This window comes from Bombina bombina, chromosome 4 (genome assembly GCF_027579735.1).
Source record: "Bombina bombina isolate aBomBom1 chromosome 4, aBomBom1.pri, whole genome shotgun sequence".
NCBI lineage: Eukaryota > Metazoa > Chordata > Amphibia > Anura > Bombinatoridae > Bombina > Bombina bombina.
Window position 1 is genome coordinate 1,211,930,828 of NC_069502.1, and position 16,449 is coordinate 1,211,947,276.

Sequence of the window (16,449 nt, forward strand, 5' to 3'; positions counted from 1 at the left end):
CCTTTCCTTCTTAGGAGTAAAAACCTTGACCTAGTTCTGAGCCAGGTACAGAGACAAAAATTCCATGTCCTCCAGGTCCTGGATCACATTAGAAAAAGAGGCAGCTACCTTCCCAGAATTTCTGGATAACTCAAGTAGCCAACTTAGCTAACCCCTAAGCCATCATGGTAAATTTCCCAAAAGGAGATCCAGGTCTGCTGGTCAATTAGTAGGACTCCGGATTTCTTGAAGGACAAAGGAATAAATCCGGACTATTTATTTCCTGATGAATTCTGAAATACATAAACTTATGCATAAAGTAATACAAAGTTTATAAATCTGCACATGAAATAAGTATCAGCATGTACTATACATCTGCCTATACTAAACAATACCGTACATAGTTAGCATGTAATCTGGCCTGACCCCATAGACAAGCACTACATATAGATAAACAGATACTTGTAAATCAATGTCCAGAATAAGCAGAGACTGCATATACTTAAACTTTTACAGTGAGCACACTATGTACATTGCTGATGAAAAATATTCATGATCAATGTTCAGTATCTGCATAAAAAAGACCTACGTGCATAGAAATAAACTACAAATTTAGGGCCAGATTATAAATTGAGCACAAAATATCGCTATTCGCTAAAAGCGATATTTGCAATCCACTTTGTAATACCAGCGCATGCAAATGTTAAATGGAAGCATTGCACTCACAAGAGCGCGCTACCATAGGCTCCAATGGGAGCCTCGTTCTCATGCCGTGAGACACTGCATGAGAACTAGTGCAGCGAAGGGGGTAAGTTGTGCATTGATGGGCAGCAAATGTAAATATGTATATGCTTACATACGTATATTTGTTGTGTATATACATTACACATTTTAACACAAATATATATGTATATAAGCATATACATATATATTTACTGGGAACACACAGTTCCCTTAGACCCCAATGTAAAGGCAATTTTCAGTACTGTTTTGTTTTTTTCTAACACCCCACAGCTGCCGACTTAAGCGCCCAAAAGCTGCTAAGATAATTTAGCGCTCCACTTGTAATCTAGCCCATAATAGGTAGAAAAGAGATATTAACAGATATTCCAATACAACTGCATTTAGAATTAATCATGCAGAGTAATATGAATGAAAGGTATGTACATACAGAAGCATATAGTATAATATTGCGCACACTAAAATAGTATAGAAAGGGCTCAAAAAAAGTCCTAAGCTACTAGCCAGGACAAAATGTCACTCGCCCCTTCCAATCCCACACCACACCCACTTCTTCACTCCCTCTATGCATGTTTAGCCATTATGAATCTCTCCCTTCTTACTCAATCTCTCTTTTTTCCTCGTATCCCATATCTTCTCTTTACACTCTTTCCCCTCTCTCATATCTCTTCACTTTTTTCTCTCCACTCTCTCTCAGAAGTAACAGTCTAAGCACTAATGGAGTCCATACAGTCCTAGAGGAATAACATATCATAGCCCTTTCATGGATATATAATAGTTTTAGCACATAGCCCAAAATGTGTGTTTGTCAGTGCTGCAAAAGTAGTGTACATTCTGAAAATACAATGTGCCAACTTTGCTACTTACAATACGCCACCAGACTTCAGACTCAACATTCACTAACTAACTTGCACTTGCCAAAGGCTAGTGGAGGTTTTAAGCCCTGGTATAGAACATATGTCTACAAATCTACATAGACAAAGTTATGCGTATTATGTGCGCTGCTACTCATGCAAGTTTACATAGATTTGCAAATAATAATGTACATAAAAGTACATGACGTACACTACTGCAATGAACATTCCAAAGAGCATAGAACGTACAACAGTATAGAGAAAGCAGACATAAAAACAACAACTGTTTACATCCACTTGAAATGCAGTAATTGCTTCATGGACCTATATATAGGTATTGAGATCACAATATATAATAATGGGACCATATGTCGATATGTTCAGTATAATACATATTTGCACATATTATAGTAAGTTGTATACACTGTAGACTACATAAGAACCTGCCTGAGGTGTACAACTGCCTAAAGGTCTTTGGAAAAAAAAACTGCATATAGGACGTTATTAATCATGAACACTTAGGAATAAGAGATTACCCCTCTGATAACTAGGATACATAAAGCATATAGAACCTTATACGCAGAGAGTTTAACAAGAGTATGAAACTCAATAGTAGCTGCTAAATATTCTGCCATAGGCTTGTGCAAGCTATTTTTAAACTCAGGGGAAAAGTCAGTAGTAGCCCCCTGAGTAACATACACAGGAAAAAAATTCCTTAGAGGAAATAGAAGGTTCCAGCTGATTTGTACACAATTGACAAAGAGTTGGTTGACCTGGCACCCTGGAACAAATTTGCCAAATAAACAAAATAATGTACAGAGAGGGTTATCACTAGATCACTCCTCTAAAAAGTGTTGACCTTGATATTAGTGGGGACAGATTCAGTTTGTTCCATAGTGTGTAATAGCAGAGTATGCAGATACACCAAACATACACATACACAAGATCCCTCTACACTAAGCCCAATAACCCCTCTGACACCTTTATTGAAACTGTAGTGAAAGCACACTAAATGCCTCAAGCTCCAGACTGTACCCCAAGTAACCCCCCTAGCAGCTCCTTTATGAGTGCTATTAATGGCCTCAATCTTACCTGGCGGTGTCCCTGATAAGGATAGAACAAACCAAGACCTGAAAAAAAATAAAAAGACTAAGTCCCCTGGCTATGCTGTGTCAGAGTACCTATGTGCTATGGTAAGTCACTTACCTGACATAGTACTCCTTCACCGGCTTACCAGGCATGTAGCTGCAGCAGTATCCAATAGAGAGCCCATCCAATGCAGGTACCAGTACCGCAAAAGATATCTGTAGGAAATACCTGTATCCCACAGGGGGAGGCTAAGGGCAAGTCCCTGTGATGCCTGAGGGTAGATATGGCTGAAATCTCATAGGGAGATACTGTGCACATAACAGGGTATTCATATGTCCCTGTATCATTCAGCTGCTGTGAAGTCTCTCTTCTATCTTATTTGTGAATGATAAGTCCCAGGAATTAAGGGTCTCACATTGGTCTGAGCTCCAAAATATAAATCTATAAGCAAGTAGCTGGAACACCTCTATTCTCAACCACTATGAGGCCAAGAATAGAACTGAATATAGATGGGAGGTGAGAGGGATTTTAAGCTCTTGTATGGGTTCTTGACCTCTTACTAGTGGCGGGAAATATATCCTATATGTTATGGGGGGCTATGGACAATCATCATTTTATATTTTTTCTGAAACTTATATTGCAGAGAAGAATAGGAAAGCGAAGGGGAATAACTAATTTGAACCTTCCAGCCAAGATCATTGCTGCTGATAAAGGAAAAACTCTGTGCAGAATGGTATTTTGCTATTATACTTTGTATGGGTGAAATATATATACTAAAACTGGTACAATCGTTACAATAGGCTTTCAAGGATTTCCTCCAACTACACAAAGCACAAATGGCTTGAAGCAAGTGGCTTCTATGTGCTTTTCTACTGGATATTATGTTTGCTAAAAGAGAAAACATTTCTCTATAAAGGGGTACTAAAGTGATGACTAATTTGTTTCTTCATCTCTAGCTGTTTCTCTATACGGTACCTAATGAACTTGCAGGCAGTAACTGAAATAAAACCATATTATCAGACTGGAAGCCCTGAACCTGGTGTTCCACCATGCAGACGCGAAGCACAGATACCGGCGTCCCACCCTGCTGATGGAGGGGCGCAGATACTGGTGCCCCTCTCTGCTGACGTGGGGGCTCAGATACCGGCACCCCACCCTGCTGATGCAGGGCGCAAATACCGGTGCCCCACCCTGCAGATGCGAGATGCAGATACGGTGCTCCTTGCTGCTAACGCATTGTGCAGAAACCGGTGCCCCATCTTGCTGAAAGATACAGGCATCCGCACTGATCACACCAAGTGAGGATACTTGTGACATACTGCTCACACCAGACATATATACTGGCACCCCCACCACTTACATTAGTTATAGGTACTGGGACACACACACAGGGCATTTACACTGGGAGTCTACCAGGCACAAAGGGAGTTGGGTCTCACCTGTTCAGATGGAACTTTGGCTTTGGGACATGTCCCTCGGGCAGCCGGGGCCTGTGATTTGGTAGGAGACCTGGGGATAGATAACACGGTCAGTCTCAAATTACAAACAAAAGATCTGTCTGCACAAAACAGTAAATATTCATGTTTCTGTGCTAAGCACGCAGTGGACCAATGAAACAAGATGCTTGGCTACAACATTTTTTAACTTTTCTGTGCACTTCTAATGTATTTTCTAAACGTCAGATACATCTTTTTCACAAAACATATTTAGTAACATTTAAAGGGACATGAAGCCCAAAATTTTCCTTTCAAGATTCAAACAGAGCATAAAATTTGAATCAACTTTCCAGTTTACCTCTTATCAAAATGTGTTGTATTCTTCTTTGTAGTAGGAGCAGCAATGCACTGTTGGGAGCTAGCTGAACATATCCAGTGAGCCAAGAGGCATAGGCTAATAGGCAGCTAGATTCCAACAGCGTATTGTTGCTCCTGAGACTTGTAGTAGACGTGCTGTCACCTTTAGATGAATACGGATTTGTATAAATGTATGCAGATGTGTCAGAAACACAAATAACCAAATTAAACAGTGAACGAAACAAAGAACAAACGTGACAAATCAGTTTGTTTGTTCTGCACCATGATAAATGGGCAGGAAAGTGAGGAGAGGTGGAACAAGCCAATATTATTTGGCTAATCATCTCCTTTTGCAATGATGTACAGGGGATCTGACCATTCATGTGTACAACAGCCCCTGTCCATTCCTGCCCTAGTATTACCAATGACTGATGTTAGGGACAGCTAGACAGGCACTAAATGATGATTGTTTTAGTCATATAGGCTTGTCCAATCGAGTCTCTTAACCTAGCATGAGGTGGGAGACTAGGGGAAGCTCAGCCATTTTCAATTACTTTGATTTGAGCTTTTGGAAAGTGCAATTGTGTGTGACTTCTGTACGTCTGTGAGCTAGTCATTGGTTTAAGTACACCCAGGAATAGCTACTGTGTTGTTCCAGTGCTTGGTAGTACTATTCACTTGTGAGAGATAGGAGACAGTGTACGGTTTTTGTTTTTTAATATTTTTCCTTCTTCAGAGTCTGTATTGTGTGCTGCTGGGTGTGCAGATCAGATTCAGAAGAAGAATTAATTTTTTTCTTACTGCAGAGCATTAACTACATTGTAATATTTATATTCTTATTCTCTGCCAACAGCAGGGATTTGTTCATTTTTTTTGTTTTAACCCCAAATGTGAGAACCCGCTTTAACGTGTACTTTTTATAGCTTGGGATCCTGCCTGTGCTCTGTAGGTTTGGTCTAGCATAGCATTCCTTCCATTTTGTTATACAAATAGTTTTTTAGAGGCTTATTGCTATTTGAAGTATTTTTTATTGCAGTTGGGGGTATAACTGATATTGAGTGGGCTCCTGACTTGCTCTAGGATAGGCAACGCTTTGTCCACTACATTTTTAGTGGTCTTAGTGCACATATTTATTCATAATTACATTAAGAAAAAAAACAAACAAAAAAAAAAAACAGAATTTATGCTTACCTGATAAATTACTTTCTCCAACGGTGTGTCCGGTCCACGGCGTCATCCATAACTTGTGGGAATATTCTCTTCCCCAACAGGAAATGGCAAAGAGCACAGCAAAAGCTGTCCATATAGCCCCTCCCAGGCTCCGCCCCCCCAGTCATTAGACCGACGGTTAGGAGAAAAAAATGAGAAACTATAGGGTGCCGTGGTGACTGTAGTGTATAGAGAAAGAAATTTTTCAAACCTGATTAAAAAACCAGGGCGGGCCGTGGACCGGACACACCGTTGGAGAAAGTAATTTATCAGGTAAGCATAAATTCTGTTTTCTCCAACATTGGTGTGTCCGGTCCACAGCGTCATCCATAACTTGTGGGAACCAATACCAAAGCTTTAAGACACGGATGAAGGGAGGGAGCAAATCAGGTTACCTAAACAGAAGGCACCACGGCTTGCAAAACCTTTCTCCCAAAAATAGCCTCCGAAGAAGCATAAGTATCAAATTTGTAGAATTTGGCAAAAGTGTGCAGAGAAGACCAAGTCGCTGCCTTACATATCTGATCAACAGAAGCCTCGTTCTTGAAGGCCCATGTGGAAGCCACAGCCCTAGTAGAGTGAGCTGTGATTCGTTCAGGAGGCTGCCGTCCGGCAGTCTCATAAGCCAATCGGATGATGCTTTTCAGCCAGAAAGAAAGAGAGGTAGCAGTAGCTTTTTGTCCTCTCCTCTTACCAGAATAAACGACAAACAAAGAAGAAGTTTGTCTGAAATCCTTTGTTGCTTCTAAATAGAACTTTAAAGCACGGACTACATCTAAATTGTGTAACAAACGTTCCTTCTTTGAAACTGGATTCGGACACAAAGAAGGAACAACTATTTCCTGGTTAATATTCTTGTTGGAAACAACCTTTGGAAGAAAACCAGGCTTGGTACACAACACAACCTTATCTGAATGGAACACCAGATAGGGTGGATCACACTGCAAAGCAGATAATTCAGAAACTCTTCTAGCAGAAAAAATAGCAACCAAAAACAGAACCTTCCAAGATAGTAACTTGATATCTATGGAATGTAAGGGTTCAAAAGGAACCCCTTGAAGAACTGAAATAACTAAATTTAGACTCCAGGGAGGAGTCAAAGGTCTGTAAACAGGCTTGATTCTGACCAAAGCCTGTACAAAAGCTTGTACATCTGGCACAGCTGCCAGTCGTTTGTGTAATAAGACAGATAAAGCAGAAATCTGTCCTTTTAGAGAACTCGCTGACAATCCCTTATCCAAACCTTCTTGGAGAAAGGAGAGGATCTTAGGAATTTTAATCCTACTCCAGGAGACTCCCTTGGATTCACACCAACAGATATATCTTTTCCATATTTTATGGTAAATCTTTCTAGTCACAGGTTTTCTGGCTTGGACCAGAGTATCTATCACTGAATCAGAAAACCCACGCTTGGATAAAATCAATCGTTCAATTTCCAAGCAGTCAGCTGCAGAGAAACTAGATTTGGATGTTCGAATGGACCTTGTACTAGAAGATCCTGTCTCAAAGGTAGCTTCCATGGTGGAGCCGATGACATATTCACCAGGTCTGCATACCAAGTCCTGCGCGGCCATGCAGGAGCTATCAGAATCACCGAGGCCTTCTCCTGTTTGATCCTGGCTACAAGCTTGGGAAGGAGAGGGAACGGTGGAAACGCATAAGCCAGGTTGAACGACCAAGGCGCCACTAATGCATCCACTAGAGTCGCCTTGGGATCCCTGGATCTGGACCCGTAGCAAGGAACCTTGAAGTTCTGACGAGACGCCATCAGATCCATGTCTGGAATGCCCCATAATTGAGTCAACTGGGCAAATACCTCCGGGTGGAGTTCCCACTCCCCCGGATGGAAAGTCTGACGACTCAGATAATCCGCCTCCCAGTTGTCTACTCCTGGGATGTGGATTGCAGATAGGTGGCAGGAGTGATCCTCCGCCCATTTGATGATTTTGGATACTTCTCTCATCGCCAAGGAACTCCTTGTTCCCCCCTGATGGTTGATGTAAGCTACAGTCGTCATGTTGTCTGACTGGAATCTTATGAATCCGGCCTTCGCTAGTTGAGGCCAAGCCCGGAGAGCATTGAATATCGCTCTCAGTTCCAGGATGTTGATCGGGAGAAGAGACTCTTCCCGAGACCATAAACCCTGAGCTTTCAGGGAATCCCAGACCGCGCCCTAGCCTAATAGACTGGCGTCGGTCGTGACAATGACCCACTCTGGTCTGCGGAAACTCATTCCCTGAGACAGGTGATCCTGGGACAACCACCAACGGAGTGAGTCTCTGGTCATCTGGTCTACTTGAATCTTTGGAGACAAGTCTGTATAGTCCCCATTGCACTGCTTGAGCATGCACAGTTGTAATGGTCTTAGATGAATTAGAGCAAAAGGAACCATGTCCATTGCTGCAACCATCAACCCTACTACTTCCATGCACTGAGCTATGGAAGGCTGCAGAATAGAGTGAATAACTTGACAAGCGTTTAGAAGCTTTGACTTTCTGACTTCTGTCAGGAAGATCTTCATTTCTAAAGAATCTATTATTGTTCCCAAAAAGGGACCTCTTGTTGACGGAGACAGGGAACTCTTTTCTACGTTCACCTTCCACCCGTGAGATCTGAGAAAGGCTAGAACAATGTCTGTATGAGCCTTTGCTTTGGAAAGAGACGCTTGGATTAGAATGTCCTCCAGATAAGGTGCCACTGCAATACCCCTTGGTCTTAGAACCGCTAGAAGGGACCCGAGCACCTTTGTGAAAATTCTTGGAGCAGTGGCTAGCCCGAATGGAAGAGCCACGAACTGATAATGTTTGTCCAGAAAGGCGAACCTTAGGAACTGATGATCTTTGTGGATAGGAATATTTTAGATACGCATCCTTTAAATCCACGGTAGTCATAAATTGACCCTCCTGGATTGTAGGTAAAATTGTTCGAATGGTTTCCATTTTGAACGATGGAACTCTGAGAAATTTGTTTAGAATTTTTAAATCCAGAATTGGTCTGAAAGTTCCCTCTTTTTTGGGAACTACAAACAGATTTGTGTAAAACCCCTGACCTTGTTCCACAGTTGGAACTGGGTGTATCACTCCCATCTTTACTTCTACACAATGTAAGAATGCCTGTCTCTTTATTTGGTTTGAAGATAAGTGAGACATGTGGAACCTTCCCCTTGGGGGTAGTTCCTTGAATTCTAGAAGATAACCCTGAGAGACTATTTCTAGTGCCCAGGGATCCTGAACATCTCTTGCCCAAGCCTGAGCAAAGAGAGAGAGTCTGCCCCCTACTAGATCCGGTCCCGGATCGGGGGCTACCCCTTCATGCTGTTTTGGTAGCAGCAGCAGGCTTCTTGGCCTGTTTACCCTTGTTCCAGCCTTGCATTGGTTTCCAAGCTGGTTTAGTCTGGGAAGTGTTACCCTCTTGCTAGAGGCTGCAGAGTTGGAAGCCGGTCCGTTCCTGAAATTGCGAAAGGAACGAAAATTGGACTTATTCTTAGCCTTGAAAGGTCTATCTTGTGGGAGGGCATGGCCCTTTCCCCCAGTGATGTCTGAAATAATCTCTTTCAATTCTGGCCCAAAAAGGGTCTTACCTTTGAAAGGGATATTAAGCAATTTTGTCTTGGAAGATACATCCGCCGACCAAGACTTTAGCCAGAGCGCTCTGCGCGCCACAATTGCAAACCCTGAATTTTTCGCCGCTAACCTTGCTAACTGTAAAGCGGCGTCTAAAATAAAGGAATTATCTAACTTAAGTGCGTGAATTCTGTCCATGACTTCCTCATACGGAGTCTCCCTACTGAGCGACTTTTCCAGTTCCTCGAACCAGAACCACGCCGCTGTAGTAACAGGAATAATGCACGAAATATTTTGAAGGAGGTATCCTTGCTGTACAAAAATCTTTTTAAGCAAACCCTCCAATTTTTTATCCATAGGATCTTTGAAAGCACAATTGTCCTCAATGGGAATGGTCGTGCGCTTGGCTAGTGTAGAAACCGCCCCCTCGACCTTAGGGACTGTTTGCCATAAGTCCTTCCTGAGGTCGACCATAGGGAACAATTTCTTAAATATAGGAGGAGGGACAAAAGGTATGCCTGGCTTCTCCCACTCCTTATTCACTATGTCCGCCACCCGTTTAGGTATCGGAAAGGCATCAGGGTGCACCGGGACCTCTAGGAACTTGTCCATCTTGCACAATTTTTCTGGGATGACCAGATTGTCACAATCATCCAGAGTAGATAGCACCTCCTTAAGTAATGCGCGGAGATGCTCTAATTTAAATTTAAAATGTCACAACATCAGGTTCTGCCTGCTGAGAAATTCTTCCTGTATCAGAAATTTCTCCATCTGACAAACCCTCCCTCACTGCCACTTCAGACTGGTGTGAGGGTATGACAGAAAAATTATCATCAGCGCCCTCCTGCTCTACAGTGTTTAAAACAGAGCAATCGCGCTTTCTCTGAAATGCTGGCATTTTGGATAAAATATTAGCTATGGAGTTATCCATTACTGCCGTCAATTGTTGCATAGTAACAAGCATTGGCGCGCTAGAAGCACTAGGGGTCGCCTGCGTGGGCATAACTGGTATAGACACAGAAGGAGATGATGTAGAACTATCTCTACTTCCTTCATCTGAGGAATCATCCTGAGCAACCTTACTATTTGTGACAATACTGTCCTTACTATGTTTGGACGCTATGGCACAATTATAACATATATTTGAAGGGGGAACCACATTGGCTTCCATACATACAGAACATGATCTATCTGAAGGTACAGACATGTTAAACAGGCTTAAACTGGTTAATAAAGCACAAAAACCGTTTAAAACAAAACCGTTACTGTCTCTTTAAGTGTTAAACAGGGCACACTTTATTACTGAATATGTGAAAAACTATGAAGGAATTATCCAATCTTTACCAAAATTTCACCACAGTGTCTTAATGCATTCAAAGTATTGCACCCCAATTTTCAAGCTGTTAACCCTTAAAATGTGGAAACCGGAGCCGTTTGCAATTTTAACCCCACTACAGTCCCAGCCACAGCCTTTGTTGCGACTTCACCAATCCCAGGGGGGTATACGATACCAATTCAAGCCTTCTAGGAACGTTTTCAGTGGATACCAGACCCTCACACATGCAGCTGCATGCACTGTACTCAAAAGTAACTGCGCAATAATGGCGCGAAAATGAGGCTCTGCCTACTATAGTGAAAGGCCCTTCCTGACTGGGAAGGTGTCTAAACTAGTGCCTGGCGATAAAAACGTTCCCCAAACAATAAAAGTGTGACAATTACTTCAAACTTTCAAAAATAACCTAAATAAACAATCGATTTAGCCCTTAAGAGTGTCCACCAGTTAATAGCCCATAATAAGCTCTTTATTCTTTCTAAGTCTAAGAAAATGGCTTACCGATCCCCATGAGGGAAAAATGACAGCCTTCCAGCATTACACAGTCTTGTTAGAAAATGGCTAGTCATACCTTGAGCAGAAAAGTCTGCAAACTGTTCCCCCCAACTGAAGTTCTCTCAGCTCAACAGTCCTGCGTGGGAACAGCAATTGATTTTAGTTACTGCTGCTAAAATCATACTCCTCTTTTAAACAGAACTCTTCATCTCTTTCTGTTTCAGAGTAAATAGTACATACCAGCACTATTTTAAAATAACAAACTCTTGATAGAAGAATAAAAAACTACAACTAAACACCACATACTCTTCACCATCTCCGTGGAGATGCTACTTGTTCAGAGCGGCAAAGAGAATGACTGGGGGGGGGCGGAGCCTGGGAGGGGCTTTATGGACAGCTTTTGCTGTGCTCTTTGCCATTTCCTGTTGGGGAAGAGAATATGGATGACGCCGTGGACCGGACACACCAATGTTGGAGAAAATACAATACAATAAATCTTCAGAGAAAGCCAAGCAGTAAACAACTAGATTTTCTGTAATAAATAATCATCAGTTACACAAAATCAGTCACTTCACATAGAAATTAAAAAGAAAAAAAATATCTGAAAAATATAAAAAGGGACACAAGTAAAAAGTAAACTTTCATGATTCAGATAGAGCAGCAAATTTTAACCAACTTTCAATGTAATTCTATTAACAAAAGGTGCACAATCTTTTTATATTTACACTTTTTGAGTAACAAGCTCCTACTGAGCATGTGCAAGATTCACAGAATGTACGTATATTCATTTGTGATTGGCTGATGGCTGTCACATGGAACAGGGGGAGTGGAAATATACATCAATTTGTAAAAAAAAAAAATCTACTACTTGTGAAGTTCAGACTTAGCGCTATTGCATTGTCTTTTTATCATGCATTTGTTGATTATGCAAATCTACTGTGTGTACTGGTCCTTTAAAAGGGATCCTCTAAACAAAGGAGTGTCTGAGCGTGAGGCCGAGGGTATGTTTTGTGCTGCCACCACTACCAGTAATAAGTAGTCTGTGTGTCTGCGGGCTGGCACTGTTGCCTCTGCCTCACTGTCTGCGTTTATACTTTATTAATACGTCACCAACAAACAAAGTCAACATTAAAAAACAAAACTGCTGCGTTTTGTAAGACCAGTATTTTACAGACTGCCCAAAACATGTTACAAAACAGGCCCCAGCAAAGGAGACAAGAAACGTTCTAGAGGGGGACGTCCCAGGTAGCGATACCCTGTGAATCTGACTAGCAAAATGTTAGGTTGACTATTTGCTTGAGGATATATAAGATGAACCTTAACATCTGTTTAAAACCCACAGGGTGCTCATGTAGTAATGAAACACATCAGCATGTATATCCTTTATGTCCTGGTTATTGCAGGTTATCAGGTTTCTGTAATGCGCTACAGCTGCACAGAGTGCACTAATGGATTTATTGCATGCTAGATTCATAAATATTTATGTTAGCGCAGGGTCTTACGTTTACAGTCGAATGATAAATACACATAATGTGCAGCACGGCCAGTATCTGGCTTAGAAGAAGAAAAAGACACAGAAATCTGGCTGGGAATTCAGAAGTCATTAGATAATTCCCTGCAGACAGGCCATATAAAACTATTAACTAAAGAGTATAATAAACACGGCAGTGACATGTTTAAGGCTTAGTGATGGGAATGATACCAGGTTCCTTTTGATTACAAGAGCGCATCTACATGAAAGAGATTCCTTCTGGATCATATAATGAGGATAAACAAAGTATCAGCTACAGTGTGTGCTAAAGCAAAACAAACAGCTTAAAGCGACATGAAACGCAAACATTTCCTTAAAGGGACAGTCAACACCAGATTTTTTGTTGTTTAAAAAGATAGATAATCCCTTTATTACCATTCCCCAGTTTCCCATAACCAACACAGTTATATTAATTTACTTTTTACTGCTGTGACTATCTTGTATCTAAGCATCTTCTGACCGCCCCTAATCACATGACTTAGTTCTTATCTATTGACTTGCATTTTAGCCAATTAGTGCAGTGTCTGCCATTAGCCACGGGCATGATCACAATGTTATCTATATGGCCTACATGAGCTTGCTCTCTCCTGCTGTGAAAAGCAAATACAAAAGCATGTGATTAGAGGCGGCCTTCAAGGGCTTAGAAATTATCGTATGAGCCTTCCTAGAAAACCAACAGAACAAAGCAAAATTGTTGATAAAAGTAAATTGGAAAGTTGTTTAAAATTATATGCCCTATTTGAAAAATAAGTTTTTTTGGACTTGACTGTCCCTTTAAGGTAGAACGTACAATTTAAAAAACAATTTTCCATTTTACTTCTGTTATCAAATGTGCTTTGTTTTTTTGGTCTCCTTTGTTGAAAAGGATATCCAAGTAGGCTCAGGAGCTGGGAGCTAGCTGCCAATTGGTGGCTAAACATATATGCCTCGTCATTGAGTTAGATGTGTTCAGCTAGCTCCCAGTTTCTGCACCTTCAATAAAGGATACCAAGAGAATGAAGCAAAATTGTTAATAGAAGTAAATTGGAAAGATTTTTTTTTTAAATCACATGCTCAGAGAGGAAAGAAAAATTTTGGGATATGAAAGCAATGAAACTTTTACGATTCAAATAGACAATGGAATAATAATAAAAAAAAGCTGCCTGTGAGCTGGTCTAATGGGGGCGCCTACAGGGCACTTACCGGCTCTGTGCGCCATCTTCACACACACGGTCACCTTTCCATGCTCCTCCATACACAGACCTGTGACCCTCCGAGGCAACATCCCACCATCTGAGCGGATAAACTGACTGAGGAGCAGGACATCCTGCAGAGAGAGGACAATAAATGACACTAGTGAGAGAAGCCTCTTCTATTCCTGTTATTAGATGGAGACAAGCTGAGCAGACCATGCACTTTAGTGAATAAGCTCCACAGATCCTCATATTACACCTTTACAGAAACTCCAGACGTTGCTCTGGAATTGCACAAACTCACACTACAGTGCTTTACTAGACAAACCAGCATCAATTAGGGATATACAACCTCTGCCACTGGATTCAGAAATATTAGTTTCCAATAAATAGCATTTCTTGTTTGTCGCTATGTGACTTCCCTCTGTGCAGATAAACACTGCAGCATAATAATGCATAAAACTAATCAGTACTGGGTACAGCGAATGTTACATAAAACAAATCAGTACTGGGTACAGAGAATGTTACATAAAACTAATCTGTACTGGGTACAGCGAATGATACATAAAACTAATCAGTACTGGGTACAGCGAATGATACATAAAACTAATCAGTACTGGGTACAGCGAATGTTACATAAAACTAATCTGTACTGGGTACAGCGAATGATACATAAAACAAATCTGTACTGGGTACAGCGAATGATACATAAAACTAATCAGTACTGGGTACAGCGAATGATACATAAAACTAATCAGTACTGGGTACAGCGAATGTTACATAAAACTAATCTGTACTGGGTACAGCGAATGTTACATAAAACTAATCTGTACTGGGTACAGCGAATGATACATAAAACAAATCTGTACTGGGTACAGAGAATGATACATAAAACTAATCAGTACTGGGTACAGCGAATGTTACATAAAACTAATCAGTACTGGGTACAGAGAATGATACATAAAACTAATCAGTACTGGGTACAACGAATGTTACATAAAACTAATCAGTACTGGGTACAGCGAATGTTACATAAAACAAATCAGTACTGGGTACAGCGAATGTTACATAAAACTAATCAGTACTGGGTACAGAGAATGTTACATAAAACTAATCAGTACTGGGTACAGCGAATGTTACATAAAACAAATCAGTACTGGGTACAGAGAATGATACATAAAACTAATCAGTACTGGGTACAGAGAATGATACATAAAACTAATCAGTACTGGGTACAGAGAATGATACATAAAACTAATCAGTACTGGGTACAGAGAATGATACATAAAACAAATCAGTACTGGGTACAGCGAATGATACATAAAACTAATCAGTACTGGGTACAGAGAATGATACATAAAACAAGTCAGTACTGGGTACAGCGAATGTTACATAAAACTAATCAGTACTGGGTACAGAGAATGATACATAAAACTAATCAGTACTGGGTACAACGAATGTTACATAAAACTAATCAGTACTGGGTACAGCGAATGTTACATAAAACTAATCAGTACTGGGTACAGATAATGTTACATAAAACTAATCAGTACTGGGTACAGAGAATGTTACATAAAACAAATCAGTACTGGGTACAGCGAATGATACATAAAACAAGTCAGTACTGGGTACAGAGAATGATGCATAAAACTAATCAGTACTGGGTACAACGAATGTTACATAAAACTAATCAGTACTGGGTACAGATAATGTTACATAAAACTAATCAGTACTGGGTACAGAGAATGTTACATAAAACAAATCAGTACTGGGTACAGCGAATGACACATAAACCAAGTCAGTACTGGGTACAGTGAATGATACATAAAACAAGTCAGTACTGGGTACAGTGAATTATACATAAAACAAGTCAGTACTGGGTACTGCGGGTCTCCTAACAAACAGGACTTGTCCCGCATCCTTATGTGGGGGGAAATATTTACAAATATTGAGCTGGAAATGGATAAATGATTGTTCTATTTTCATATAGTGTCCTGAAGATCTGTGTTTAGTCCGGTGTCAGACAGCTGCTGAGTAGTGACGACTACTCTCCCTATATCACATTGGTCAGTCAATGGCACTGGCTCTGAAAAACTCCACTAGAATTATAAATGACATTATAAGACTCTAGAACACGGAGACAGGACGATCTAGAACCTAGTTTGGAGGAATAGATTAGATCAGTACAAAGTGTGAGCCTGATACCATGATCTGCTTTCAGCATTACAGAAAAACTAACTGGTGATAAAATAAACTGTATTTCTGAAACAAAACTGTATATTTTCCACTACTAAAAATAAAAAATGTTTGTTAGTACACACAGAAGTCTCAATATTTCGTACGAGCGCCATTTGTAACAACTGCTATAACTGGCGTTTGTGCAGAATGGTACAGTCCCATTAAAGCTCTCCTTTAGGGTGTCCCAGAGTGTTTACAGGTGTCAGTGTGATTTCAATATTAAAGGAACGTTGTACAGTCATTTTTTCCTCTAATTGAAAGCTTTCCCAATGATCTGTTTCACATGCTGGAGTGTATCAAATTGTTTATAAATTGTTCCTTTCCCAGAGGCAGAACTTTTCTTCACTTTCTGCGATGAGATTTTTTAGTGAACATTTTTCTGCAGGTCATTTTTAAATAAAATAAAATGTTAAATTAGACAGTTACACTAAGGCACCAGTCCAACTGCAATG

General features: G+C 40.7%; 1 protein-coding gene across 1 annotated transcript in view; it reads right to left on the minus strand.

Moving 5' to 3' along the window:
- The window catches only part of MRPS18A (mitochondrial ribosomal protein S18A), a 71,108-nt gene that overhangs the window by 2,262 nt on the left and 52,397 nt on the right, over positions 1-16,449 (minus strand). Inside the window, exons 4-5 of the mRNA XM_053712716.1 lie at positions 13,770-13,893; positions 4,103-4,172 (exon numbers count right to left, since the gene is read on the minus strand). Coding sequence (XP_053568691.1) covers positions 4,103-4,172; positions 13,770-13,893 — 194 coding nt within the window. The remainder of the gene's footprint in view (positions 1-4,102; positions 4,173-13,769; positions 13,894-16,449) is intronic.